At 39.1% G+C, this 23,690-nt stretch overlaps 1 protein-coding gene across 5 annotated transcripts in view; it reads right to left on the bottom strand.

Annotated features, from left to right (window-relative positions):
• Positions 1-23,690, bottom strand: part of WWC2 (WW and C2 domain containing 2) — a 90,116-nt gene that overhangs the window by 13,622 nt on the left and 52,804 nt on the right. For 4 of the 5 annotated variants that reach the window (XR_002438942.1, XM_021397425.1, XM_021397427.1 and 1 more), the window contains 11 exons: positions 19,156-19,398; positions 15,484-15,573; positions 13,150-13,751; positions 10,809-10,932; positions 8,457-8,537; positions 8,289-8,375; positions 6,293-6,485; positions 4,519-4,683; positions 3,598-3,719; positions 2,645-2,837; positions 581-745 (listed from right to left, as the gene is read on the bottom strand). Coding sequence is in view for 4 of the 5 variants with exons in the window: in XM_021397425.1 (XP_021253100.1) it covers positions 581-745; positions 2,645-2,837; positions 3,598-3,719; positions 4,519-4,683; positions 6,293-6,485; positions 8,289-8,375; positions 8,457-8,537; positions 10,809-10,932; positions 13,150-13,751; positions 15,484-15,573; positions 19,156-19,398 (2,065 nt within the window). In the remaining variant the exon portion in view is untranslated. The remainder of the gene's footprint in view (positions 1-580; positions 746-2,644; positions 2,838-3,597; positions 3,720-4,518; positions 4,684-6,292; positions 6,486-8,288; positions 8,376-8,456; positions 8,538-10,808; positions 10,933-13,149; positions 13,752-15,483; positions 15,574-19,155; positions 19,399-23,690) is intronic. The other variant, XM_021397426.1, reaches the window with a different exon arrangement.

Raw genomic sequence — 23,690 nt, forward strand, 5'->3', positions numbered from 1 at the left:
CTACCATCTGTAGAGACTGGAGAATTGTGTTGCCAAAGCCATGTTTAAACTTAGCCCCTAGGCTGCACTCACACATCTTTCTAAGAGGTAATTACATCAAGACTTGGGCTGTCCAGGTTTAAAACCAGTTAAGATACAAAGTGAGATTTACAACTGGTGACTGAGCTCTTTCCACATGGTTACCTTTAAATGGTTATATTATTAAAATATGTTCATGTAATGGCAGTTTACAGAGAACTCCATTCCGTTTTAACAAATTATTTTGCTCTGTGAGAGCTGTAGTTGCTGCCATACAGTGAAACACTTATTGCAGAGAGCCAGCACAGGAATCTGTTACCTTTATCCAACAGGATGCATTTTTGCCCTCGTAAAGGTGTTTTACAATAGTGTGCAACTTTGCTGAAAGCCAATTCTACTTCGTACCAGGTCAGTTAGGGAAAGCAGCAGCACTGGGAAAGCACAGGCTCTGCCTCTTGCAGGGAAAATTGGTGCATGACTCACTATCATTAATGCATCATTCCCAATAAGTTAAATGACTCTTTAGTTAATAGCTCTTTATTCCAAGTGTTTTTCCTCTTACCCTACAGATGTATTGGTTCCGCTCGCCTGGCGAGAAGGTTTGTGAGCGCACAATCATGCTGTTCCTGACAAAGGGACGCTGTCTTGAGCTCCAGCTGGCTCTGTCCTTGGGTCGGACTGTTGCATTCTCGTTAACTGATTCCTCAGTGTTAGTCTCTTTATCAACCTATCAAAATGAATTCAATTTGTGAATTCAGTTTGTAAGAACTGTTACGTCCAGACACATGCCACTACACAGGTCTTTTGTCTTTGAATTTTACAGGCATTCTTGTCACCTTGGAGGGGATGGAAAAAGATCAGTCACAAAAAATTGCCTTGCCCACCATAATGCACCAAACAAGGAAACACAAAACTCCCCAAATAAGTAGGGGAAGCTGGGAAGTCTTTGAAAGTAACTCTCTATCCACTGGAACCATAGCATCACCTTTGCTGCCCTGCAGATTTTCTGAGCCAGAAGATAGTTATTAAGCATTTGTATTTATATACTGGATTTGTTCTGCATCTATGGAAGAGCAAGGTTTGGCCATGCTCGAGATGGTGCCTATGCACGCAGAGAAGCGGCTGGGATAGGTTCTTCCATACATCTGCTGAGGCCCAGCAGGGGGGTGCCTCATGGCAATGTGCAGAGCCGCGCCAGCCGTGTGAAACCAGGCAGAAGCCACTGCCAACTCCTGCCCCAAGAAGGGGCTGCTGTCCGGTACAGTTGCCCCTCACATGTCATGAGGAGCCTCAGATGCCAACATCCCTGTAGGAGGCGCTGTCTGTGCTTACACGCAGCAATCATCTTGACAGCAGGGACAGAACAAGCGCTGCAGCAGCTGGCACATGTGATGTTACTGATGTGCACTGGGGCATTTTCTTCAACTAGGGTAATTTAATGAGGTTCATGGTTTTGAATGCGCAGGTGATAAATACGAGGACCTAAATAGCACAACTGCAGCCCTGAGAGGATCTGGCACAAGATGATCTATACTGTGGCTTGCTTATAGTCAGGTCTGCAATGTCTTTCCCTTACTGTCCAGGTCCACCCAGCCCTGGCATTGCAAAAGACTTATGTGCATGTCTAACCTTCAGACGTTCTCCTTGATGTTTCCCCTTGCTGAGTTAGAGCTTTGATCTATATTTGTCTGCTACCCAGAAGACTGTCAGTCCTTTTATACCACGGCCTTGGCTCATTTGGCATCTTTCCACATTAATTGGAAGTTAATTACAGTTTCCAGCAAGTCCACTGAGGTGTCAAACTTTTGTATCGTTACAAACCTGAAGGAACAAGCTGTCATTCTTGTCTCTTTATCTTTGCTGTTTTACAGAACCCATAGGTCTAATGTAAGCAACATTATTTTCATTAAGATGCAGAAATACGTTCTAAAAGTTTAATTTCTAGATTATGTGCTATCATATCAGGCACATCTGTACAAAAGATTTTCTAAAAGTCCTCTCCGAAAGGTGAAATACAGTTTTAGGCAAACAGTTAACAAGAACATGCCATTGGAGTTAATCATGTATAATGTGCAGGTAGTTCAACAATACTCAGTTTAATACATATTTTGGAGCCTTCTGTTAATTTATCTTCCTTCCTCTGCTCAGCCAGATTTTGTATTTCACAAAAATAGAAATAAGGAAATTCCCTCATTGCTCTAAAGATCTTGATCTCTGTTCTGTTTCTGCCTCTGTTTATTAGAAGGGAAACAACAGATAAATCAGAAAAAAAAAATCGTAGCAATGAAGCAGACATGCAGAAATATTTTGAGTATGCACAGATTGAAACTATTGAACTGCTCCTGTACCTTGCATAGTCTCCTCACACAACAACAAAAAAAAAAGGTGAAGACTGACATTTTTAATTAATTGTCTGACTTAGAAGTTCTGTGTAGCATGCCTGTTAAATGCCTGCACAGCTCAGAAGTGACTATGCCAATTTTGTTAAAAGTTCATACAAGTGCTACAGCAAATGCCACATCAAATAGTGAATGCTCGGATGCGACAGATTCCTCGATTAACTACCCAGAAACAGGTCTTCAGATCTAGTAGGATACCACAGGAACATGTATTCTAAGATGCTCACCAGTGTTAGTATGACAGCAGCTTGCTGGCTTTCACGGGCCTCATCTCTGTTCTGTCTGTTCTTGTCTTCCTCAGTTTCTACAGCATCAATGAATAACCCCATGTCATCGGTACAGTTGCCTTCTACTGCCAGCTTAATGCCATCTTCCTCTTCATCCCCAATTTCATCAGATGCTTCTGCAAGCATTTCTAACCTGTATGAACAAAAGCAGCCCGGGCTTACTCTTGAGCTGATAAAGCCCACCATGGAAAGATAGTGGAAGGCCTAGGCCTTCACTCATGTATAACATATGCATTTTCCTAATGGGGAAATGATTATCACTGAAATGCTTCCGTTAAGTTCATGTGAAGGCACATTTCGTTATATGCTCCAATAAAACCCTGCAAGCTCTACTACCGTTCACCTTCAGGATTATGACAATTACACTGTGCTATATTCTATAGCTCTATGCTGTTTACACTGGAGGACTCTGATTGTAATAAATTCACAAAACAAACAAGTCCTTCCTTCCCCAACAATAAAGCATGTATTTAATCTTATACTGTAGCTAAAAAATTGCACTGGAACAGAACTCACCATAGCGATTTAGCAAGAAATCTGTTAGAGGAAAGTTCACAGCGTCTTCAAAAACAAGATAACCAGTGGAAGCATCTATACACTGACTTTGTCAGACAGAAGAGCTCCATTCAAATCCTATTAGTCACTAATTAATGCAGCTAGATACAAGACATCCTAGTACACCTCCAGTGGCTTAGACACCCCAAGTGAGTGGAGGAGCATCAGCACTGGGAACTAATAGGGCAGCCAAGATGCTGTAAACCTAAGAGAAGGTAAATGAATTAACCACACAAGAGAACAAGACTCCCATCCCCACACTGCCCTTTCATTATTTATGGATAAGAGGGAGGAGCAGAATCATTCAGGCATGAACAGTAAAGAAAAAATGGCTCTACCAGTCTTCCTCAGAGCCCCTTTGCTCGTGTTCATCCTCCTCCTCATCATCTTCAGCCAGCTCTTGTTCTACTGCTTCCAGCTCAGCGGATGTTCTCTCCAGCAGAGCAGACACAGCATCCTGCTTACAAGGAAAGAGAAGGAAAAACCAGAACTGAGTGATACAAAACCCAGGTTTAAGAAAAAACAAAACAATTAAAAAAAAAAAAAGTAGAAAAAAGACCACCTTTCAAGAGCTGTATTACCCCCTGGTGCTCCCTGGTACCAGGGAAAATTGGCCTAGATCACAAACAGTGAATTGTTAGTACGTAGAATGTTAACGGATGAATCTCAATCAAAAACAGATTGTTTCTATAATGACAAGGCAATCAAATATCACGGGATGACAGGAACATAGCTCCTCTTTCTTTTTCCCTCATGCTTGTAATATCCCTAGGTAAAAACAGGTTCTTCTTAAAAGTCACATTTTAACGTCGTTCTCCTGAGGAGGTGTTAAAGCAGAAAAGTTTACTTAACTAAAGGAATTAGAATGCGTTTTGCATAAACAGCATTTTTAGTGAAATTTTAAGTATGCAAATTCAAATAATAAATAACAATTTTTAATACATGCATATGAAAGTCAATGGTAATCTTAACAGAGTCATTTAGTAACATTATTTTTAAAATTAAACCGCTGAAATGTTTTGAATTAGAGTGTAATTTTGTAATCCACTGAGAAGCTTCAGCCCTACCAACACTTAGCTACAAGTTTGTAACTCCTTATGGGAGCTACTCACACAAAAAGACTATGAACAGAGGTGTCTGCAAGACAGGGCCTCGGATCTTCAGGGGAAGACAATGTATCCAGAACTGTAGTGTCATGGCACAATTAGGGCCTATGGTTTTTTTCTTGTTATTACAGTAACAGTCAATACTTCGCTCACCAAGTCCAATGAGTCTGATGATTGCTTGCTTAAAAGAAACATTGGTTCTTCATTTTGATCCTTGTTTTTTTTGCCAGGGATTTGCTTGCAAGACAGAAGGTTATACCACAGAGTACAAGTCTCATCAGAAAATGATAAATCTGCCAGACTGATCTGAGTTCCAGCCTGTACAAAAATAAAGGGGAAAAGTCCGAAGTTATTTTCCGGTAAGACAGCTGAAAATAAATTCTGCAGTATTTATCATGTAAATTAAGCAGCACAAATTTGACGTGGATCTTACTTCTCTTTTTAACTGTACAATTTTCTGTTTCCCTCCACTTCTACTTAATCAAAATAAACAGAGTAGTACATGGAAAGGTCCATCTTAAAGTCCATTCTGCCATATTCTATTTCAGGCTGCAGAATTTCTCCGCATATGCATTCACACAAATCCCTCTCTATCTCTGTAATGCACACATCTGCTTTCTATAGCTTTCAATAATGAAAATCTGTGCCAGTGAAACCTGCAGCATCAACCTACCGAGCAGCAAGTTACAGTTAATTTTTCAGTTGCTCCACCACAAAGACCATCAATACAGAAAACAATAATGGGTATTTTGTGTGTTCTAACCAGCGAAGAAGCAGATGAAAAGAGATTAAGAAGCCCTTTCATTTGGACAAACACTCTGGGAAAATGTACAAAGTACTTGCGTGTTTGGACTGTTTCTTGGAGATTAAAATCCTCCACTCTTGGCAAAGCAAATCATCCTCACAGCTACTAGGCTGAGTAGCCCTTGCTAAGACTGGTCGTGATGTCCGGGCTTTCTGCTGGAGGTGGTATTCCCAGCTCTTTCTTCTGATCTTGCAATTAACCCTTATGTCTTTTTTTTTCTCCTTCACCTTTGAATCTTCCATTCTGATGAGTTTTTGTTCTCTGACTCTTCCCTCACCTCAGGGGAAACCTCTTGGTTTTCTTCACATCAGTCAAGCTGATGAATTCAGTCCACTGACGCACTGAGAAAGGCCAACACATGCCCCAGGAACTCCTACATTTTTGAAAGTGAGAGGCCATTCCTGCAGTCTGGTCTGAAGAACCCTGCCAGAATTCCAGCATCTCTTCAGGGCATTTTAACCAAAACTCTCGCTGTGCTACTACAACAGACTTACTGTGAAAAACCAAACTGACTTGCACCAGGTAGTGCAAAAGCAATTTGAAAGTAAATGAAAAGTCACTAATTAGGCTATAACCACAATTAACAATAGAGGACAAAAAAGCCCATGTCTAGTAGGCTGGTCTCTGGATGTCATGCTGTTTTATTATTTCTACAGATCATAAAAATGAAAAAGGTTAACTTTTATTCTACAACAATGTACAAAAATTAAATTTAGTTTGTTCTTTGTGACAAGTTTTGATAAAGAGGGTTAGCATTGATTTGTTTGGACATACTATGGCTCTCGGCTTTCACTTTAAAATCTAGTGTTAGTGTAATGTTGCAATGAAGTCTAAAATATTTTAATATCTAAAATGGCAAAGCTGCAGTACCAGCCTGTAATTAAAAAGCTTACAGTAATGCTGTGTTAGAATTATCAAACCACCTCCTGAAACGTCCATCCAGGACTAAATTGGGTATCTGGTATTTCAGAGAAAGCTGAAGTATTAAAGCAACAACCATGATAAGGAGAAAAAATTCTGAAGCAATTACTGTGAAATTTTGGTGGCCTTGAGCATCAGAATACAAGGGGACACTACAAACAAAAGTATGCCAAAAAAAAAGCCAGAAGTAAAACTGCATACCAAGCATTCTTCACGACAGCTTCTACTGACGGCACAAACATCTACTCTCAGTGTCTTCTGTAGCAGCGTTCCTTGGGAAATGGCAACTCTGAATATCTCGTTGAGTAAAATGGTTTCCATGGCAGGATGAACTTTTGTGCGAAACAGACAGCTGGTATCAGCTGAGGATGGAAGTACTGCTACTCTAATATACCTGTCGGAAACAAAACAAAATCTTTACCTGTATTTATGCTAATACTTGTTGATGATGAGTGATAGAACTTGACCCCGCTGTCTAAAGGACTGCATGGTGAGAAAATGAAACAGCAACAAATCAGACATGGAAAAGAGGTGAAAAAGAGAGAAGGGGCTGAGAAAGTCCCATCTTTCTCTTGTACAAACATTTCCCAAAAAGAATTTCTGCCTCTGGGAAGGTAGGAGTAAAAGAGGTAGCTGTTTCTGCCTCTATCCAAATTTATCCTCTGATTTGGCACTGTGAACACACACTGAAGACCATGTTGCAGACAGGAGGAAAAAGAACCTTAATGTTAATTAAAAAATAAATGAAAAGAAATTCCGGTAGAGGTAAAAATTAAACTCTCAGAACAGTGTGAGCAGCAGTGAAAGCAGTGGCATGTTTTTCAATCTTTTAAAAAGGTAAACAAAACTCCAAAGAAAACAGGAAACTAAGAAAAATGAGGAAGAAAATATCCAGGGCTGTAGCTGCTTAAGGTATGTAATACAAGAAATGAGATTTAGAAGAATGCAGCTTCAAAGCTTAAACAAGTACAGAAGTATCTTCTAACTGGTGCGTAGCTGCATTCTCTTTATGTAACAACTATGAATGAATACTATGTGAATAAAAGCAGTAACAGCAAGCTTGCAGGTCTCCCCTTACAAGTAGTTCAATGAATGAAAGACATTCCTCATGTAATTTGTAGCTCTATATCCCTAGTGCACAAGGCCTCAAACAGATAAGCAGAGCACATGAACTGTTTTGCATCTTTTCTGTGCCTTTGCATTAACTTATTTCTGGTGTTGGCTTTCCTTATTATTGACACGTACTGAAAAGGAAAATGCAATAAAGCCAGCTAGAGCAGGAAGAACAAGTGGAAAACTATTCTGGAAAAAACTTTCTGGAAAAAAACTTATTCTCCCCAGTTTTGTAGTACTATATTAATATATTTTATGGTGGTGACTTTATATATATACTGTTAGCATTACTAAAAATTCAGTTTTACATGAAATAAACCAGAAGAAATTAGATTAACAAAATCAAATTTCTCCCAAACCTGAATTTGGACCTAGCTTTTATTCCTCAGTTGCGCTTGGTTTCTTGGGATAATGAGTAAGAACGAGTAAATTGCTTGGTTAGCAAGTATTGCCTGGAGAACAGGAATCCAGCCTTTCGACACATTGATCCCAACGCTAAGTGGCAGTGCGATGTAATCCCAGTAATGCTGCTGTCTGTGGTATTCACATAATGTAGCTGAACAACTTGCATGGTCTACTAAAAGTAGCCATTTTAGCAGATTAAGTGATACAGTTAGGAAACGTTTAGAAAAGAAGTACAAATAGTAGATATAGTATATTACAATTATGTTTAAAAGGTGGTTAATTGGAGTGTTATTTATTGGCATCAGGCTGGACTGATGGGTAAACAGAGAACTAAAAGAAAGTGTTCACTGTCTTTGTTTAACACAAGTGATTACTTTCACTTCAATAAAGAAAAAAAGGTGTTATTCGGTCCACCGGTGTCTCACATTTTACTGTGACAAAGCTACAACTTCTCGACTGAACAAAAAATGACCTTGACACAAATTTTAAGTATTCCACTTTAGTGTAATGTGCAAATTTCCTGGTAACTTCATTTTCTTGCAGCATTGCTGGAATCCATAAAAGCGATGTAATTCTACAGTTTGTTTTATGCATATTTTTGTGTTGTAAAGCAGTAAATCAATCCATTTCTTTGGAGAAATTGTTCAATTTATTATTGTACTCTCATATTACTACTTACACTTTAGAGCCAAGGGGAACAGAAAACACTGGAAGATTTCTGAGCTGGACTATGATTATCACAAAACTTGAATTGCTGCGGTCATATCTGTTAAAGAAAGGACAATATGAGGAAAGTTCACGATTGATTTACATAGGAACAGATAACTTCTCTTTGCTGGTCACTCACCTGAGTCCTATTTGAACTTGGGCAGCCTCTAGCGCTGTTGCATCATCTTCACTGTATACAATGTCCTCAGTTTCATTTGGTCTAGGGCAAGCAAGCAAATACTCAACAGTTAGTAATGTCATACTTAGATTTCAGCAATAATTGAGGTAGGCACACACAGAATGCAGGTATATTCTCTTGAACTTAATTGCAGCGAGCAGTCCAAATGAGAATTTCACAGTCTACGTAATAGCAATTCCTGTTTTAAGATAGTTGCTGCATGAACATTTTGACAAATCCAGTCACGAGTCAGAGTCCTTTGGCTGATTACTGAAACAGGTCAGACTAACAGGCAAGAGAACAAGTGGTAACATTTTTCTATACTTGGTTAGTACTTCTCAATAACTCCAAACACAACATTGGAAATTAAAAGTTCTAATAAATATCAGACCACACATAAACTGGATATGAAGTACAACTTTGGAGAACCTTTGAGAAACAGGAGCTCTGTACAATGGAGAAGTTTCTGTGCAGACAAGAAACATCTTTCCTCTGAGCCTGTTTTCAGAACCATTCAAAGAACCAAAAGGACTCAAGTCTCATAGCTGAAGAGCAACTCCAGTACAGAACAGAATTACAGAGAATCGGTGTGGCAAAAAAAATTCCAGTTGTTTTCTGGGAGGTTTGAATGAGGATGTGCTGCTATTAGTGTGTTTCATTAATTTTTAAAATAGATTGTTGAGATCAATGAACAGTGGTCAAAATAGTAAATGTGGAGAATGTCACAGATGTCCTATACCTTACTGAGACGGGACAACATTATTTTGAGACTATACATTCAGAGGTTTCCTTCTACTGTTCATTTTCTAGCTGCTGGGTAATAAGATAGGGTGTGTTTATTCCTCCTCCCCCCCCCCCCCCGCCCTAAATTACTCAATGCAAAGATTGGTCTATACAATGGGAAATTACTGTACCGTAGCTTCAGGAGCACACTGACATATTGTTATTCCATACAGAGTGCTCATGAAGACACTTCTACTAAACATAAGCAGACCATACAGAGGCACTCATTACCACTTCACTACTTCCAACTCAGTGAGAATTGAAAGTATCCACACCTGGAGCTATCACAGAAAACCTGGTATCTGTAAGTCTTAGCTTGTGCAAATACCTATAGCTTGCTTTTGTACATAGGCTTAGTGGATGCAATTGTTTCCTCTCTTTCAGAATAGTGACAGGGAAAAGACAAACATTTTTTCTGTTTTCCATCCATCCCACCAGTCACTGGAGAGGACAACTAAAGAGATCTACAGAAAATCCATGCCTTTTAGTCCAATGTTTGTTCATTTCTATCCACCTGTGCTTACAACCAGAGTATACTGTAAGTTGTGATCACAATAGCTCAGAATTGAAACGAAGTGGAAAGACAACAATGGCTAGCGAACTGAACTACTCAATCACAGTCACTTAGTCAAGTGAGGGCTGAATTTTCACAGAACCACAGATTGGGTGAGGTTGGAAGGCACCTCTGGAGCCACCTGATCCAATGAGGAACACCTGCTGTAGGATGCCCAGGACGACTTTTAAGTGGCTTCAGTACTTCAAGAGTAATCTCTTTTGTATCTGGGCTTTTGTATTTGGTCTCATCTATTTTTATTACATTTTAATTTGTGAAAGACTCCACAAGTAAGAGTACTTTTATCAAGAGGCCAGTAAAGCCCATTTATGGTACCATAACGCACCTTTATCTGTCCTAAAACAAAAGCATTTAATCCTGTCAACAGAAGACATGCATCAACATCTTTGTAAGCATCCTGCAAAAACATCCCTCAACATACTCAAAAGAACAAAAAAATCATAATGCCAACAATGTGCCAAAACATAGATGAAAATAAAGCTTTCAGTTTCTCTCAGTTTGCCAGTCTTCTCTTACCCAGCCTAAAGTTCATTGTTCTTGCTGTCCCAAAAGTAAAAATGCTGTATAAACAAGTATGCAGAATTCCATGGAAGTCATGTCTTGTCAAAAAGTGACAATAGCAAATACGTTTCTTCTTGTATCCTCTCCACCATGGTACATCATGAATATTAAATGCTGAAGCCCTGAAATCTGGATTATTTTTATACCAACATTACAAGTGGGGATCTTCTCATCTTTCCAATATCCACTTTTTTAACAAAGCAATTACTCAAATGAAATGTTATGCCATCGTAAGATTTATATAAAAGAAGCAGTAACAGAGATCGCTCTGAGCAGTGTCAGTACAGCCACATGGCAGAACCTGTACAGCATTTCTAAATTCCTTGTGCTGATGGTATATAATTGCTTATAGGGACATTTAATTTTTTGCTGGAAATACTTATTCTCAAACCTACTGTTTCACAGAAGCTTCATATACACCACTGTCTCCAGCTACAGACTCATCAGACACGGCAGCAGATACACAAGCTGTCTTCTCTGCAAGCAGATGACTAGCTGCTCTTCTTGACAAGTCAACACCTATGAAAAGAAAGAATAATGAAAATCAGTCCAAGAGATTAATAGTCAGAAAAAGAGAAGTGCATAGCTTAGAAAGTTGTCAAGCTGAAAGCAGTGACCCTTAACTGAGTATCACAGAGTAGTTTTGTTCCACATCATTAAACGTTCTGAGACTGTATTACCGGTTCCACATATTTTGGCTAGAGATATATCCAAACTGATGAACTTGAAAATGTACAACTGTTATTCCATTCCAAAATACATGCTTCTATCATCACCTGTATCAGCTGAGCTAGTTATTATCGTTCATTATCTTCATTATTAACTCCCATTATCCTGATCTGCGAACCTGTATTTGCTATGTTCACGTTGTACACTATAGAAACACTTCAGCTACAAGCAAAGTGATTTTCTACTTTTTATTAAATATTCACAAGTCAGACAGAAGCACTCTCCCCAGTGATGTAACTACTAGAAATGAAAAATACCCTCTGGTTTTCTATCATCAAAAAATTTTTATTCTCCCGAGTCTTTACTGTCAACTACTACTCATCTTTAATCTTCAATCCTTATTCATACACTAGTCTCAGGCAGTGAAGCAGCAGCATTCACTGAAAGCCACGTTCTGCAACTCGGTTTGTTGAGGACCTGTGCAGTACTGTTATCTGCCAAGGGGTGAGGATGTTGGTATGCATTATGGTCCCCACCTGAATCATGACTTTACATCTTGTTAAGATGTTTAAAATTTAAGGCTTCAGATTAGATGATTGATTGCTGCATTTGTGCTTTTACTTATGGCAGTAGGAATGCTTTTTCCTTGATGATGAAGTGCTCTTTCCCTTCCCCCCTACCATGTGAGGGGTGAAGGTGATGACATGATTTATTGATTACCCTTAGGAATTACCACAGCAGCCTGAATTGACTTTGACAACGACAGAGACTGACTGTGGAAGAACTACATGATATTCCACCTTGGTTTCTGACAGCAGGGACATGTACAGAGAAGGAAATGTATGTATGGGTCACCTGTAGAGAAAAGTCAGAGACAGACAGACAGGTTGGTGAGCACTACGTCTAAATAGCCAAGGTAGATTATGACATGAAATTACTAGCTGTACTGTCTTCAGCTATGTTTGTCTGCTCCCAAATTAAGATTCTGAAGTATCTGAATTCATAGCCTTGTACAACCTATATGTTAGGCTGATATATTCCATGCAGGTTTTATGCCTCGGGCTGAGTTTGCTGAAAACCTTTCCACTCAGCATTGCAGCAGTTCCAAGAGAGAAATTAGAGTAGAAACACTGAACCAACCCCAGCTCCGTACCTCACTTCTAATGTACTGAAAGCCTCGCCATGAGGCCCATTTTACTCTGGAAACTAGTGGTACAGGAAGCTTAATTAATTTCTGGCTTTTCAAAATTGCTCATTTTGGCAGCCTTAATGGCCTCTCAAAGTTAATGTTACCTAATTACCAACAATACTTCAATAACCCACAGTGTCATTCATCCCATCTTCCTTAAAGAGGAACAAGTTCTAGGATGGGATGAGTCATCCTTTTGGAAGTTACCCAGACTGTAGGGGAGCCCAGACCAGCTTAGGTGCTCTGTTCTAACTCACGGATAAAAACCTAAAAGCTATGAAATCCATGTTAACAATAGGCAGAGCAACACTGTAACTTAACATAGCATGTGGTAACTTGTCTTTTTCTCAGCTTACATCCAAAATGAACTGCAGATCTTCTGGTGACAGCAGGTTCAAATAACTACATACAGACACATACACACAAATTCTAACTGTTGAGCCCAGAAATCTCCTTCACTGAGAAGCCATGCTTGTAACTTAATCTTCAATAAGAAGCAGTGTATCTGATTTGAAGTTACTAAAAAATAGCACAAGGTATTTTTGCTCTGTCCTCAAATGTCCGGACAATTCCTAGGGACACCATGCATCCTTCTTGTCTTCAAGATCCAGCTTGGTTTTTTTCGGTCATTTTTGAGGATAGAAAGTTGCAACAGCTACTGAACAGATGTGGGTGGAATGGGGTGCTCATAGGTCTCTGCACCCAAAGCTACAAGTTATGTAGTGTCCTTCAGAACTACTGACTGCCCACACTGGCAAATCTGTGCCCATCAGTCTACACTTCAGTCACAGGAGCATTCTCTACTCAAAAGCCATTCGTTTGTACAAAATCTTCATGTTATGTATACATTTTGACATTAGATTTTTTTTTTAAATTACCTGAACTTCTTTCATGTAGAGAAGACAGAGGCTGCCTAATGCTTTCATTAAGATCTTTATCGTCTGTTGGAATCTGAGATCCCGCTCTGGCTTCAGAGTCCAATAATATTTGGTTCTCACAGAGACTAATGCCTGCAAAATCACAGTCTTCAAAGTCTGTAGTGAGGTGATGCAGAGGGGAATTTTGAGCAGAAACAGAAAATGCAGCTTCTAAAACCAAAGGGGAGCCTGGGGGAGACAAGGAGGACAGCGAGGACCTGGAAGACAGCGATGTCACGGATTTGGGAGGCTCAGTCAGTTTGGGCTGGTCTGCGGCTGAAGGAGAGTCACTGTAACCCAGTCTCCCATGGGAGCTGACCACTTCATTTTCATGAATAGTAGTGATGGGCCCCGAAGGAATGTAACCACTTTTTTCTTGCAATATGAAGTCAAGCTTATACTGATAGTCCAAATCTGTTATTTGATCGCCTTGGTTATAATAGAGATCCATTGAGCTGAGCGAGTTGAGCGACCCTCTGCTTGATGTGTTCAGGGATCCCCGGCTGGATGCCAGAGATCCCAGACTGCTCCCTGACGACACAGATAGCGTACTAGCTGAGAGGCTGCGGAGAAAGAACAAAGACGTACACTGATGTTACTGATCTAAACAGCACAAGCAGAGATAAGATTGACTGGGCGCTGTACTGTAATGATTTCTTACAATAGAATGCTGCTTCGGGCTTTTTTCTGTTTTTCTTTCTTTTTAGACAACCATACTTGTTTTGGAGTAGCGTGCCCAACCTGCACACCATCAGTACAACATAAACAGCTTACAGACTATTCCCAAAGCCCCTTTTTTTTTCTGGAGAAGGCTGCAGCCTTGACAATCTGGCCTGGCAGTGATAGCAGCTCTCTCAGCTGCTCTGCTCCACCCTGGAGTGGGTGCTCATGGAGTCAGTGCCACAGCAAAGGAGAGAGGTTATGACAGCAGAAGGCTGCTGTCACCTCCAGAACAGTTTGCGCAGCCTTCCCTCTGCCCAAGCACCTGGGAGAGATGGCAGCTCTCAGAAGGAGAGGACTCACAGCAGAGCTAATTTGCATCTGTATGACAACACACGCTCTACATGTGCTGGAAATCCACTTCTATAAGCATGGCAGGCCATGAACATGCAATCTTTTCATGTTAATAAGTGAAGATAAGGAGCTCTGCCTGGAAAGCTGAGTGTCATTGCCTTGGCTCAGGAGGACTCTGCTGGGAAAAAACATGTCAGGAAAAATAATTCAAGGCAGCTCCTTTTAAATGCAGCAGCAGAGCTATCGACTTTAAAAATTTTGCCACTAGGCTACACAGCTGCCTTTAACAGGACAAAATGACACTCGAGTCCAAACAAACAAGATTACAAAATATATTTTAAGAAATAGTAATAAACATTTAACCAATTAATCACCAATCAAGTGCACCAATGTGCAACACACAGCCTGGATGAGATGACTGAAACAGCTAAGCCACAAATAGGATGGCATAACTTTTTGCAAGAGGATCTTTATAAAATACTTAAAAATATTATTCCCCCTAAAACCCCATTTTGATTTCTACATTAACATAGCTGGAGTTTGACCAAATTCATGATTTTTAAAATAAATACAACAAACACGGTTTGATAACCAAAGGTACAGTCCAGAAGTAGAAAAAATTCTTCCCTAGGACAAGTTGCATGTGTCATTAAATACTAGAATTCCCATCAGAACAATGATTTTGAGTTCACAGTTGCTGTAACTGATTACTGTTTTATTATCACTATGAATTGCGCAGAGCCAGAATCAGATTTTGAAACAACGTCTGTCAGGAAAATATCCTGCTGAGGGTACTTCTCTGCCTACAGGAAGCACAAGTCAGTGTTGGAGAGAACCAACTCTTCACACAAGTATTTACATCCATCCATCCATGTATTCACGGAGCCTCTCCAGTCATTACACAGGCTACAGTTCTCCTTTTACAAAGATGTCTGAGAAACAATTTTGTCTCCTCAGTGACACCATTTTGAGTCCTGACCATTAAAGAATTCCTGATTTATTTACAGTGAAGTAAGAAAATGTATCCCTACTCAGTTTTAGAAGTTATGCAAAAAGACCCATTCAAACCAGTCTTGAATACTTTTTGAAAACAGAGAGACGTGCCAGGTTCACAAGGTGGCAACATACTTAAAGCTATTATATTTGTGTTTTATTTTTTAAATATTAGACTAATTTTGTTCAGCCTCCAGCTAAGAGAAAAACCCAAGAATGAAGTTTAGACAACCAAATCCACTAGACTGTTGCTGGAAATAGGTTCCACGTGATGCAGTACCGTCTCACCTCCTAAGTTGTGAATGCAAATAAGTCGTCAATTTTGTAGTTTCTTCAAGTTTCTGTACCAATTCTTTTCTTCTTTCCTCCAATTTCAATCTGGAAACAGAAATAAATGTAAGTAAAGTAATGACTGAGAAGTCACAATGCTAACGTGCTTCACAGATAAGGTGAAAACAAACTGAAGACTGCCTGTTTTCATCTGGCTCCTGATTACTGAAATCCAAGAGACTGCTAGCTCTCAATCCTATCATTAAATCCTACCCACTTCAGCAGTGACTCAAACAGCAGAACACTGAGCGCTGCAACAAACCTGCTGAGTGTACAAGCAGGCACAACAAAAGAACACCGGCATTAATTCTGATCATGCAAGAACTTGGGGTGGCACTGCAGGAAGTTTAAAATTAAAGCACTATTTTTGATTTCAGAGTCTTCCTAAAGAGACAAAGTACAATAAATCAAAGCAGGATCCCCGTGTAAGGTTCCAAGATGAGGGACTGTTTTCAGGAGTCCTTGGTAAACATTTCTACATTTCCAACAGCTTTTTCATCATCTCTGAGCAATACAGCCCATTATCAAGGTTCGCCTCTACTACAGAGCAGGATTATCGCCTTCTGCACCGCTAACCAGCCCTGCTCTAAGGCCACAAATGGCAGAGTTCTCCAATTCCTTTTGGCTGGCTGCGAAGAGAAAGGATTCAGTAACCTTTACAATGGCTTTTCCTTTTCTAACTCTTTTATCACTCCATTTGCAACACCAAATACATTGCCTTTTCCTCAATGGAGTCAGCTAAAATCCTCCTGCAGCTGAGGATCACTACGCTCTCCTCTAGCCCCTGTTCAGTCAACTGATACATGTAACAAGTTCTCAAGCAACTAATCTGAGGGATGGCTACTTTAAAAATGTTTGAGGTTCCTCCACGGAAATCTTTCCTTCCACCCTTCTGGCATTTCAAGGATGTGCGAATTAAAATTCAACTGCAGAGAACATGTCAAAGAACAAAACCAAAAATCACCCGTTGCTTTCTTATGCAAACTGAAAGAAATACTCCAGAGTTCCCAGAATTCACTCTCGGAGGGTAAGATAGCAGTAAAAAGGCATTAAGTCCTCAATTCAACAAAGCATGAAAAGCACTTGCTTACACTCATGCTTATTCAGCGAGCGAATCTGGGTTATGCAAAGGTGAATAAGTTACCCCGAGGTCAGCCAGGGTGTGAACTTCCACTCCACTGCATACGCTGTGTGTGCTCTTACACTGCAATGATGTGCTCATCTGCCAGTACCTGCTAACCTTGTTAAAAGCGTACACAGCACTTCATTCTTTGCTCATGTTCCCAAACCAAGAACTATGCTCATCTGTGGTGTCAGACATTCTTTCCCACCGTTTTTTTCCACTATATAAACCCTTCTGCCTTCTTTTAAAGCATAATCTATCCTGCTTTCCTCAAGCAACAGTACTCTTCATTAACTCTTTTGTGACTTTCCATTAAACAGTTTTACTATCCCACAACAAATTCAAATATTTTTTTTGCCTTCTATATTAGGCCAAATTCAAGACTTTTAAACCTTCTGAACTTGTAGCATAGGCATGATCTTTAATATACCAAAGACCACGTAAACATCCGAACCATCAACAGGGCAAACTCCAGTTACAACCTTCCTATCCAAAGAAATCTAATACTCATTGCAGGTGTAATGTATTAGTGAGACACCTTTCTCCAGTTTTGAACAGAAATCCTAACACTCAGAGGCATAAAATCTCTTAAAAAAAAATAATTAAAAAATTTAACTGCACACACTTCACCTTCTTTAGGTGGAAATTAATGAGGATGTTTTTGTTTATGAGACATAAGAGTAGGGGTCAGTTTTACAGGCAAAAGCACAACCAAGTAGTTAAACCATCCCTCTAGCTTAATGCCTGTGATTACTGAGAATATTTTACCAAGGACTCAAGAAGCAATGGAATCTCCCTAAACACGAATGCAGAGGCAACAAAGCAGCAAGCAATTCTCAGCAGCCCCACAATCTAGATATTTCTAAACAGCTGCTCTGGAAGGCTCCTTAAAGCAGCAAGACTGTACCCTGTCTCCGCTTTTTTGAAGCTGATAAGTTATGATTTATGCCCTCCATCTCCAAATTGACTCTAAGTACATCCACCAGTGGCAGTTTCAGCATTCAGCAGAACCCAGGGCTACACCAACCATGTTTTTAAGTCAGAGCAAGCTGCTTGTTTATTTTCTCCCTTTAAAAAACAAACAAACAAACACAAAACCTTAAAAAAGGAAAAACAACCTGTCATATCAAGCTCCTGGCAATCTATAGCTTCTTACACTTTTATTTCATTGTCAGAACCAGTAAAACACTGGAAACATAAGGTATTCCATGAAACTTCACGAAATGAAATAGTAATGCAATGATAGTGCTGTGTTTTGAAGATGGTGTAGCTCCTACACTGGTAATAGAACCCAGAAAGAAATAAAATGCTAATGTTTCATCTGATACAATTAACCATATGCTTTTCTTGAATGGGAGACAATTTTATTTGCCCTTGGCATGTTAGATGCCCATGTTTGGCATCTGACATGCAAGGGAAAAATGTTACGTCAGAATTGTCTTTGGTACCAACATACTTACAATAGCATTATTATCAAAACCTTAGGTTCACATATATTTGTCTATGTGAATTTATTATTAACCCATTATTGCTTATTTATTGATGGAAGTCAGAAAGCAATGGATCTATATTAGATACTACCAACACATTTCTCCTATAGAAGTGTAGTTCCAGTCGGACACAATCCTTCTTCTAAAACATTTTTGAATTCTCACTATAATGTAGTTTAAAATATTCGACTGTATACAAATAAGCTTAAAAATCACGCCTTATTCACACACGTTCCTTTTGTAGACAACCAAAGATTTCCTCACAGCTCATCTAAAATTTAGGACCAACCTTCTAATGTCACCAATAGGAATTTCACCATCCAGCAACAATGGTGCAATAGCGGGTGTTTCCTAGGAGAGTCTTACAGAGCTGACTGTATTACTTCAATAAGGCAGGTGACATTGATACATACAACATTTTGTGCTTATTGCTTTTTTATGAGAGCTAGAGGTTCCCATAGATTTATTTCCACTTAACAGTTGATGGAAAGTCCACTTGTGACTGTCACCTTTGATTTTCTCCAACTCTGAAGTGAAAAGTTAGGAAAGTTTAATTGTTATTCCCCCCCACCCCTCTTTTTTTTTTTTCTTTTGGTTGCATTTTTGCAACTAATAAAACTCAGAAGGCTTCGAATGTTGCAACAATCAAGATAATCTTTGTAACCTGAGTTCAAATAGTTTACAGCTATTATCAGAAATCAGTGAATGATGTATTGCCCTCCTGCTGGTATGCTGACATTCCTCAGTTATTTAACATCTGTCATAGGCATTTTCATGCTGGTAACAAATGCGGAGCAGCTGATATTGCAGAGCGCGTACAGGGTGTTCATATTCTCTCTGAGTACAGAAGACTTCTTTGTGTTTTGGCCCAGTGGGCTAATAACAAATTTAATTAAGATCTACATAGAACAGTTACTGAAGGAAAACAGCCCATCAAGGCACAGTTCAGGGCTTGTAGTGAGTACAAAGGTTAGACTGCAAAAGTGGCATTTAGTATCAGCAAAAACAACCCCTTACCTTTCAGCAAGCGCTTGACTGGGTGCACTTTTTACAGAGTGCAGCTCTTCTTCAAGCCTCTTTCTTTCTGCTTCCAGCTGCTCTAGCTCATCTTGAGTACGTTTGCGTGGTGTAATAAACTGGAGTTCTTTTAAAAGCTCTTCTTTTTCATTGATTAACATCAGTTTTTCCTTTTCTACATCCAGTGCCCCAGGCCAGGCCTCGCTATCCAACTTAGACAGTTCAATCTTCAAGTTAGCCATGCTAAAATGAAATGCAGCAGATTTGTCTGAGCCCAGCACAGCACACAATTCCCAGGAAAGATAGAAGTGATACAATATTTTGAAGGTGTAAGTACAGAACAACTTTTTCTATTTAAACCCATACTTTTAATTACCTTTACTTCACAAGAATGCAACTTTGCCAGAGATGCAAACTACCTATCCTGGCCAACATCTTCTCTGTCTCAGAAACCTCAGAAGAACGTACTTCTGAGAAGCACAAAGCAATTAATACCAAACTGTTGAGCTACAGTACCCTAAATTCACCATTCTCATGTATGGAAGAATGCTAAAACAGACACCAATGCCCAAATACACTAGCAATGAGTTTCTCTTACTCAATTCCTGAGTTGAATTAAAAGTCTTGCCTTTTATTAAAGCTTTATTGAAAGTGATCTGTCTGGTAATGTAGTAGTGGCTCTTTACTCATCAAGGAGCACAATCTATTCCCCCTAAGCTGTGGGAAACTATTCAGCTCCTCTAACAACGAGGAACATTGTTGAAGAATACACAGAATATCAAGGTGCTCACTTCAGCAGCAAGTAGGCATGCAAGTCTTAAAAGGGAAAAGTGCTATTCTCTGTGATTAAAAGAAAAGACAGTATAACAGTGGCCACCTAAAAGAAAAGTAGATGAGTAAATCAGAAGTTTGTGCAACTGCTATTCCTACTGTAGATGTCCAGTTGCAGAGTTAGGATACTCAAGACCTGGTTCTCCATACCAATAGCACACACAGCAGTAGCAGAAACCTCTCTACATTATTTCTGTACGCTAGCTCGGTCCTAATCAAGAAAGGTTATTTCCAGTATTTAGTCACCAAAACCATTCTGTTTTTGGGCTCAGCTGTGCAGCTCATAAAGGTTAGGTTTTGCAATAGACTCATTGTCCACTGGGAACTATACAAAGCATAACAATTCCCCAGTATACATTCCACATATCTATCCAGATGATAACTTTTAGTCACTTCCAGCCTTAGCTGCACCTGAAACAGCTGCATAAAACCGTGGAAGCTCTGAACTCTGTAACAGCTCCTACCTTTCTGCACCTCTTTGTTGGAGGCTGGGAAAAAGGCAGAGAAAGGAAAAGTCAAAATAGAAGGACATTCCCATTCTAGGGCAAGAGAAACTTATCTGTTGCTTTTATTTATTCCTATCATAGCAAATACACCTAAGTTAGCTCACCAGCTCATAAAAGTCTGTGCAACTTCAGCGTTAGCAGGCACTACCTCAGGTAATGACCGTGCCATCCTGCATCAGCCACACATGCATCATATGGTTCGTATAATCTTTCCGTTGTCCTGACAGATTTCTAGAAAAACACTTCTTTCCAGTCTGTTTTCTGCAATTAACAAAACTAATAATATCAAGCTTATTTTGCATCTCGGTTATTAATTTACTATACACTGAGGCATTTATTTATGATAAAAGCTAAGAATAGTTAATATTAAATCTAACTATCCCACTGCTTATCCTAGAAGCTTAAGGGGAAACTCTTCTTTCTTTTCCTATAGGTATCATTTCCTTCTCACCTGCATCTCGGTGAAAAAACAACAGCTTTAAAAAACAATCAAAATAAAAAAGAACACACACCAAATTGCTGCAAGAACAAATTTAACTCCAAGTGTTTTTACAGAAAAGCAATGCAAAATAACTCAAATTGAAATACAATCAGCAGTGTTACCATAAACAAATGGTAGGGTGAAATGAAGCATTTCAACATACTTTGCAGTTGCTATATAAATATGTATAATTTATATTCAGCAGTCCTTTAGAGGAGCTGTACACAGAGGAAAAACAACCGAATCATTTCAGATGGATAAGGTGTTAAGATTTTAATCTTCAGGTCACTGATTCCTGTTAGCCTTGTTCTGAAAGTAGCTGCTACTGACAGCTGTTTGATGGCCTAAGGAATGGGATGGTGGTCTCCCAACAATTCTTTTGCTCCCTCTGCTACAGATAACTCTCTGCTGTTCTAACTGATGCTTTTTTTCTGCTGCCTCATCAAGAAAGGCAAACGACTACACGGATATGAAAATTGAACTGGTTTCACACTTTTGAAATAGTCCTTGCTCAACAGGTCAATAAGGCACGTAGCCTGGAGTTTTACCACCTCAGGATATAACTGTCAGCATACTATATCAGATCCTTCTGAGTAACAGCTGCAGCTTGATAGTGAATTTGGCATAGCTGACAAACTCTAAATTCATCCAATTCATTATTTTGTCCAAGTCAGTAGCTTCTACTTATTTAAGCAACATTGAAGTTTGCACCACATAACTTTATACTGTCCTCAAAAACCCAAGGCAACATTGTACCACTTCAAGAGGCTCTGCTGGCTAAACAGCATAAAATATGCAATGCAAAATTATCTGATAATTTCCAAATAGAAAAGTTCACTCATTAGATCTTTTCTTTTTTTGTTGTTGTTGTTGCTGGTGGTGGTTTTTTGTTTGTTTGTTTTTTGTTTGTATTTTTTTAAACATAAAGCAACTATGAATTTGCACATTTAATATTTCAGAAAAGATGGTCAACACTTATTAACTTACAATGGCCATAATAATTAGGGGAGATGCAATTAGATACTGAAGTTTGGTATATATCTTCATTATTCCAAGATGTGCATGCTTTATTAAGTTCACCCTGTAATCACTAATAAAAACAGTATGTTCCGACACTTCAATGACTTTAACTGTGTCTTCAAGTAATATGACTGTCTTATTTAAAGTGCAGAGGAATATTCATTATTTGGACATTTTTAGGCAAAATTGAATAAAGACACCATTTAAAAAGTAATTTAACCTTAAAACACACTGATGTTATACAGATCAAATACTTGGTTTTGCAAAGATTAAGTACTTCATCTACTGCAATTCTGACCCATCTTCTTGGTTAATTTGTGAGAAAGTACGTTTTATGCTGCAGTTGTCCAGACTCCAAACATCATGCTTTTTTTAATAGCTAGAAGCAGTAAACCGACTTACTGCCAGAGTGCCTGTTTGTTCCTACAAATGAGAGACAGAACACAACTGTGGGACTTCTTAGTATCAAGACAGTCACAACAGAGAATAATCTGGTTTGCAATAAAAGAAAATTGAGAGCAAGTGCCATCTATATGAATCTAAAAAAACCATCTAATGATATTATGTACATGATGACTTTGAGCCAAAATCGTGCAAGTTCAATGCTGAAGAAACACAATAGCTTTAGTACTCTTGGTCAGTTGCACTGATTATATAACACAGTTTTATGATCCATAATGAGGATGGAAAAGATTACTGTTGTTTCCAGCAAGAATGGCAGCCACTATTATATAAAGAACATGTATCTGGATTTTCGAAAACGTTGACTGTGCAGCCTCTGGTCTTTTAAACATTAAAACTATTTAAGCTGTTACTTGGTACTTGTAAGCTAAAAATTCTCTTCCTGGTTTTCTAATTGACCATGCCATAGTGTTCTAAATGAATTAGTAATTAAGTCACAGATCAAGAGTCATTATAGGTATGATTTTAATCTATGGAAAAGTGCTACTTCTTACTTTATTTTCTTGTTTTTTTTTTTAATATAAAAAAAGGAGCCTTGGGTGTGAGATAACTTTCTAGATTTATATTTCTCTTAAATTATGTAACAAAAGCTATCTGGTTTCTGAATAGCTGACATACAATTTATTTGTTTAAATAACGTAAATCTTCCCCCAGTATTATGCAACACTACTCCTGTGGTGTACTAGAATACACGTTACTGTAACCCAGAATGTTCTGCATTCTGATGCCTATTCTTCAGTGCTGCGGCAATCCAGCAAAACAGCACTGCTTTCAAGAGCAACCATTGCAGAACCTTGTTTGAAAGACATTTCACATTCATCAGTGGGGCAGTTCCTGATTTTCTCTCTCCTTAGGCTATTAAAAAATAACCCCACAGTGAAAACAAGCTTTTATATTATTCCAAGTCAAGGTTGGGTAGGGCCCTGGGCAGCCTGATCTAGTGATTGGCAACCCTGCCCACGGCACGGGCTTGGAGCTTCATGATCTTTAAGGTCCCGTCCAACCCAAGCTATTCTATGATTCTAAGTCCCAGGGAAAAAGAGCTAATTAAGCCTACAAAATCTGAAGTGGAACTCTGAAGCATTATACCTGAAGAATGATCAGTTGCATAGTAAACTGAAATGATGACCCCAAAGAAGGATTTGAATGGAAGAAAATAGCCTGGCAACCTTTCACCGGAACACCAATTCACTCTGTTCCCATAATCCTGGAACTGACATTATAACTTTTCATTT

The sequence above is a fragment of the Numida meleagris genome, chromosome 4 (assembly GCF_002078875.1).
Source record: "Numida meleagris isolate 19003 breed g44 Domestic line chromosome 4, NumMel1.0, whole genome shotgun sequence".
In the NCBI taxonomy this organism is placed as follows: domain Eukaryota; kingdom Metazoa; phylum Chordata; class Aves; order Galliformes; family Numididae; genus Numida; species Numida meleagris.